At 33.0% G+C, this 6890-nt stretch overlaps 2 protein-coding genes across 2 annotated transcripts; both read right to left on the reverse strand.

Moving 5' to 3' along the window:
- Window positions 1–789: 789 nt before the first annotated feature.
- Window positions 790–2812, reverse strand: LOC121220726 (MDIS1-interacting receptor like kinase 2). Its single transcript, XM_041100158.1, has 2 exons — window positions 1455–2812; window positions 790–1181 (listed from the first exon to the last, which is right to left on the reverse strand). Exons 1-2 carry the CDS (start codon window positions 2755–2757, stop codon window positions 790–792), a joined length of 1695 nt encoding a protein of 564 aa, XP_040956092.1. The 5' UTR covers window positions 2758–2812.
- A 51-nt stretch (window positions 2813–2863) lies between these two features.
- LOC107894536 (probable leucine-rich repeat receptor-like protein kinase At1g35710) lies at window positions 2864–4453 on the reverse strand. Its single transcript, XM_041100159.1, has 3 exons — window positions 4435–4453; window positions 2983–4148; window positions 2864–2893 (listed from the first exon to the last, which is right to left on the reverse strand). The coding sequence occupies exons 1-3, from the start codon at window positions 4451–4453 to the stop codon at window positions 2864–2866; spliced, it is 1215 nt and encodes a 404-aa protein (XP_040956093.1).
- Window positions 4454–6890: the final 2437 nt, after the last annotated feature.

Below are 6890 nucleotides of genomic sequence, written 5' to 3' on the forward strand. Positions count from 1 at the left end.
TTTTGGGATTTAAGTATATCATTTTGAAAATGAACATCATGCATGAGCTGGAATTGTTATTCAACGTGACGGTAATTGATTTGAAGTATATCAAACTCTCATTCTGAATCTGATTAATTATACTGCATTTGATTTTTTTTCTGAATTCGAAGGGTATAAACTTTCTCCCCCAAGTCCTAGTTTTATTGCAGTGAGAGTTGCATTTTGATGAATTACTGCTGCAATTTTTAGAACTTTAAAGTCCTCAATGGTTGCCCTTTGTCAATTTACAATGCAAATTTAACTGTATTGATGATAATGAATGAAATAATTGTAGAAAAACTGGAAAGCAACTATGAATAATAGTGTTGTGCCCAAGTGAAGATTAATTTCACTCTATCACTTCCCATTGGTAGATAATTATTTACCAAAACAAGGTCAAAATCTATAAGGTAATTTGTTAAAATAAATCAAGTTCAATCTTGAAATTTAGCCTGAGTTACTGGTGTATCTAAGGGGTGGCAGCGCCTATCTCTCTAAAATGGAAAATTGTCTATTTAGGTCCTCTAGAAATTTTAAAATTTTAAATTAATAAAGGTAAAATTGCACTTTGGTGTCCCCTAAAAATAATAAAAATTTATTTTAATCCTTTAAAAATTATAAAGATATAGCCTATTGAAAATTAAAATTTAATTTTGACCCATTGTAAAAAAAATTTCTGACTTCACCCTTGCCCTGAGTAGATATTTAGGAGAATATGATATTAATATCCTGCTATAAAAATGCAGCTCTAGATCATCTACAATTTATTTATCTGTGACTTTCATCGCACATAAACATCTTATGATTCTTAAGCTCAATCAGAGACATTTCATGAAGAGGCATTGAAATTGGAGACTTGATATGTAGGAATTCTTGAGACACTAACTTCATTGTTGGTCGAGCTTTGGGTTTGGCCCGTAAGCATGTGAAAGCAATGACAGCAACGAAAGCGATGTCTCCTGCCATTTTCCGACTTCTTGGGGGTGATAATCGAGGATCCAAAATTTCATTTAGCATGACATTTTGGACACTAGATGGAGATGATGATGATAGTGTTGACAACAATTCACCAGGATGCTTTCCCATCAATATTTCCAATGTCAACACTCCAAAGCTATATACGTCACATTTTTCAGTCACAACCAATGAATAAGAATGTTCTGTATTTAAAACAAAAGGAAAAAAAAAAGAGTTGAAAATACATGTTAATTTATATCGTGCATTCAATTGTAGGTGCATGTATAGTTGCATTTTAATTCTCTAATCTCAAGTTAAAACAAAAAAAAATTATTTATACTTGATCTATGTTAATTTTGCTTTTCCCATTTGTTTCCTCATATTATTTTAATATGTAATTCAGAACAAATGATCAGTACAAACTAAAAATGGATGATGTTAAATAAAAAGAGAAAAAGAGACTGAAGGTACAGCACCTGGGGCAATATATCCATATGTTCCAACAATTACAGTTCGATTTGATGAATCAGGATCAAGAAGTCTTGCAGTCCCAAAATCAGAAATAAAAGCTTCCCATTTCCAGTTCAACAAAACGTTACTACTTGAGATGTCTCGATGAACAATTGGAGGGTTGCAATCATGATGCATATAAGATAGAGCATGTGCGACACCTTTGACAATGTTCACTCTTTTGGTCCAATCCAATTCCATAGATTCCTCATCAATGCTCAAGGCATAAAACAGGCTTCCGTTTTCCATATATTCATAAATCAAGAACATGCAACGATTGTGGAGACAAAATCCGTGGAGCTTGACGATGTTCTTATGCCTTATTTCTGTTAAAAACTGGATCTCATTTCGAAAACTTGTATCGTAAGTCGGCTGCTCAGCTTCCAATCGGTGGAGTTTTTTTAAAGCGACAATTTTGCCACTTGGTAAGACTGCTCTGTAGACACTGCCATAACCCCCAGTTCCAATGCAATATTTCATATCAAAATCCCCTGTGGCTTTGATGATGTCTTCAAACGCAATCTTTCCATCAAAGTTCCAAATAGAGAATAAATCTCCATTTTTGGTTGGACTTGGATCAGATTTCAAAGCTTGAGCTCTATATTGTCGGAAAAGGATGAATATTACCAATGCAGAAGTTGAGACAAAAAATAACAAACTTGGAACCATAATAATGACATGTAGATCATGCCTCACTTTGCTATTTCTTTCTTGGTTTACAGTTGGGGATGAAGGGCAAGGGAGGAAACCTTGAATGGAGCCACATAAATCCTTGTTGCCTGCAAATGTCTCGGGTGCAAAATGCAACAATCCATCTGGAATTGGACCCCTCAGGGAATTAATTGATAAATTGAGGTTCTCCACAGAAAATGGAAATTCGGGAATCATGCCCGTTAGATTATTCCAACTGAGATCTAAAATGCTTAAATGTGTTAAACTCCCAAATTGGGAAGGTATCGCTCCTTGGAGAAGGTTATGGCTTAGATCAATTTTTATGGAATAAGAAAGGTTAAGGAGTTCAGACGGTATGTCTCCAGTGATGAAATTATGACTTAGATCAAGGTTGCCTAGTGATAAGTCACAAATTTGCAGGGGAATTCTTCCACTCAAGTTATTGTTTGCCAAAATTAAGGATATTAAGTCTGACAAATTACCAATCTGAGTTGGAATAGGTCCACTCAATTTATTGTGTGAGAGATCAAAGTCTCGCAGGGACATCAAGCTCTCAATTTCTTGGGGTATAGGACCTTCCAAAAGATTCGAAGCCATGGATAGAGACCGTAAATTGGGTAAATGAAATAGAGATGAAGGGATGGAATTGGAAAGATGATTGGAATCAAGTTTTAACATCATTAGATTCTTCATATTTCCAATTTCAAAAGGGATGGAGCCATGTAAAAGATTTCTGTCAAGGTACAACGAAAACAAATTGGTCAAATGACACAGAGATGAAGGGATTGAGCCAGTGAGTTTGTTATTAGAGAGATACAGAACATTCAGATTCTTTAATTTTCCAATATCTGATGGGATGAAACCTTCAAAAAGATTTGAGTCAAGCCACAAAAGACTCATGTTGGGCAAAAGACCTAGAAATGAAGGGATTTGACCACTCAAGTTATTGGCACCAAGATCCAAGTTAGTCAACCTCTTAAGATTTCTCATTTCTAATGGGATGGAACCATTTATTTTATTTTGATAAAGAGTGAACGATTCCAGTCTGGATAAATTACCCAAATTTGGTGGGAGTGGACCAAAAATTTTGTTGAAACTCAAATGAAGAGAACTGAGATTCTTTAATTGACCCAAAGAGGGAGGGATGGGACCCAAAAGAATATTGGAGGATAGATCCAACGTAACCAAATTCGTTAGCCTCCCAATTTCTTGTGGAATGGATCCATTAAGTTGGTTGTCATCAAGTAGCAACGATACAAGATTGGTTAAGTTGTTGACAGAAGATGGGATTGGACCAACAAGCATATTAGAAGATAGATCCAACAACTGTAGATTAGTTAGGTTGGTAATAGAAGATGGGATTGGACCAACAAGCATGTTTCTTGAGAGATGGAGATTAACCAAACTCTTCAGCTTTCCAATATTTGGTGGAATGGAACCATTGAGCTGGCAGTTTCCGAGATGGAGAGTCATCAGCTTTTTCAGGTTCCATATATGGGGAGGGATGATGCTTTGCAATGGATTAGAGGTCATAATCAAGTGGGTGAGATTGGTCAAAAGACCTATTGCTGAAGGCATATGAACAATGAGGTTCCTCGTCAAATTTAGAGTAACAAGATTCTCCATCTTCTCAATTTCCAAGGGAATGGAAACAATTTCATTATAAGAAACGTCAAGCACTGCCAATTGAGTGAGGTTTCCAAGTGAAGAAGGTAACTCACCTCTAAGACCATTCCAGGACAGGTTGAGGTATTTGAGCTTTGAAAGGGCACCTATTTGAGGTGTTATGCCCCCATTCAGACCATGGCCACTAAGATCAATCTCGATGACACTTCCAGCAGCACTACATCTGACACCAGGCCATGTACAATGGTGAACACCTATGTTGCTGTAGTTACTCCACCACCCAGTTTCCATCAATACCTTTTCCTCAGCTACAAGAGATTCTGAATCCTTATTTGTTGCTCTAGTAATCTCACTGCTGCTCACTGATATAGAGAGTAAAAAAAGTAAAATAGCAATACAAGTGTAAAAAGAGAATGCCATAGCTATTAAGATCAGGATTGAAGCTTTACTCCCAATTCTCTACCTAATTTTAAAGACGTATACATATATATAAAGACCTGAGAGGTTTATTTGGACTAGTACAAAATAATAATAAAAAATCACGTTTTTATAATTTCGTATTCAGTTACTATCTTAATGAGCTAATAGATGTATTTAGGAATATAAACGTACAAAACTAATTTAATTTTATTAGGTAAAATGTTATACCTTTTAAGTCTTCAGTCATTGCCAAACAAAAGTTGTGTTTTTCTTGGTTGAAGTTTCTGATGAAGAAAAGCAATAGGTGCTTTGAGTCATGACATGTATTTGTGTTTTGAGAGTAAACTGGACGCTCTAAAGGACTTTTTAGTCCCTATCAATTTCTAAATGAGTAAACTGGTGTTACATCAAACAAAAATAATCTCTAGAATATTTATAAAAAAAATTACAAAATTTTATAAAGAAAAAGTGTAGAAATTTTAAATTTTAAAAAATTTCTTTAAAATTATATAAAAATGCCTATATAGTTTTTAAAAAACCTTCAAAATAATAATTTTGGAGCTTTAAACAAGCAAATTACCAAATTAAGTTTATCATACTAAATTATCTTTAATTTCTCCTATTTTTCTTTAAAAGAGTTTTCAAATATATATTAGCTCAAATGTATGTGCTCTAAATTGGAATTTAATCATATTGTCAAAAAGATTTTAATTTGATCTAGTTAAGTCTTTAAAAATTTAACTCAAATAAATTTATTTGATTCGATTCAAACTTAAATTTCGTTTAACTTTGCTTGATTCAGAAAAAAAAAATCGAATTAGAATGACAAAATAGAACTCGTCAACTCAACTAACTCGAAAATTTTCACTCTATTCGTTTCAGTTCAATTCGATCAAACACTCACTCTTACTCATCTTCGTTTTTTTCCCAATTTCTAGTAATTTTTTATGGTGAAATAAGTACTTTTGGTGAAAACAATCTCAGTGCTACATGCTATACACTAAAACAGTATCTAGGTTGCTTTTGTTTGATCATATATTGTAATAGGGACATTTATTAATAAAGTTTGATTGAGAAAGAAAAACATAAAAAAGTATTTTGTTACCCTGTTACTACAAAATAATATTATTCTATTACTCAGCAACTTGCAGAAACAATGTGGATACATTTTTTTTTAAGATTTATTAGATTCGGAGCAATGCAAAGAAAGAAATTTCTTGATGTTGAATTAATAGTTCAAATGGAGAAAAATATATATGATGTGAAAATAGTAAATGCTTATACAGGGCTGACTATTAGGGATTTGCAAAACATGATCCATTTTAATTTTTTTAAAACTTTTATCTGCTTATGGTAAAACCATTAGTCAAGGTTAACATGGTTTGTAGTCTCCGATGAACTTTTGTAAGACTATTGATTAACAAGTGTAGGGAATTAACCTATGTATACAACGAACAAGTAAATAAAGTAGAAAATCGAAAAAATTGAACACACAAAATTACGTAAAAAACTTTTTTAAAGAAGAAAAATACCACGAGTAAAGGGATATTTCACTAAATAAGAAAAGAGTACAAGAGATGGAGAGCAGCAAAAGAAACCTGAAACCCCAAAAGAAAAATCCTATAAACTCAAAGAGCAGAATCCTCTTAATCTTAATATTTTTTGTTGTGTAAAAGCTAGAGTAATTAAGGCCTATTTATAGCCTAAAATTCGTAGCATTTATGACTAGAATATCCCTAGATTAATCAGAGTTTAAGTAAGAAACAAAAACAGAATTTAGCTAAGAGAAAAAAAATCGAGAAACTTGGGGAGCATGTCGCCACGTCGCGACGTGGCATTTGGTCGTCGGGACGAAGAAGGATCGCATCGTTAGGATGAGGGTTTTCTTCTCGTCATGACATCCACCGTTCACTAAATTCGTTATAACTTGCTCTGTTATTTTCTTCCTTCTCAGGAGAGTGGATTGAAGGAGGAAAATCTGTCAAGGGACTACTCCAAAGCACTATTGATTGTGAGCCTTCTATTAAGTTCTGTATCATGCATATCATGGGCAAATTAACGTATAGAAATGTGTTGTAAAAATATTGTAATGACTTACAGCTTTAATATACTATGTTATTTGAAATCTTTGTTAACTCCAGTAATATATATTTGTAAGTGTTTTCATTCAAGTTATGGTTTATGATATAATATTTTAGGTGTGAACATAGTTTTTAACTGCCAACGAGGCTTTCACAAAATGGTTTGTTTAAAAGTGTTACATTATTGGCGTATAAATGAATTGAGTGTTTTGTCATGGACGTGTTAAAGACTACGCCAATATCATGATTTTTTTTAAACTGAATTTCAAACACTTCTGTTAACTTCATTTAAGTTTAGATTGTGGCACATCATACTGTGATCCAACTATCGGGTTGGGTAAGATGCGTTATGAAATGGGAGAAGCCTCTAAAACTGTTGGAACATTTTCAAATATTTATAGTATCCCAATAACTATAAATGAATGGGTGTAATTAATCAAAAGATAAATCTTTTGGTCATTGGTCAAAAGTTATATCATTTGATTTTTTAAAAAATAATTATAATTATTCAAAAAATATTATCTGAATAGTTACAAAATTAAATGAATAATTATTATTATATATTTATTCATAAAGACACCTATTGAAAGATGTCTCTATGAA

Source organism: Gossypium hirsutum, chromosome D09, assembly GCF_007990345.1.
Source record: "Gossypium hirsutum isolate 1008001.06 chromosome D09, Gossypium_hirsutum_v2.1, whole genome shotgun sequence".
NCBI classification, from domain to species: domain Eukaryota; kingdom Viridiplantae; phylum Streptophyta; class Magnoliopsida; order Malvales; family Malvaceae; genus Gossypium; species Gossypium hirsutum.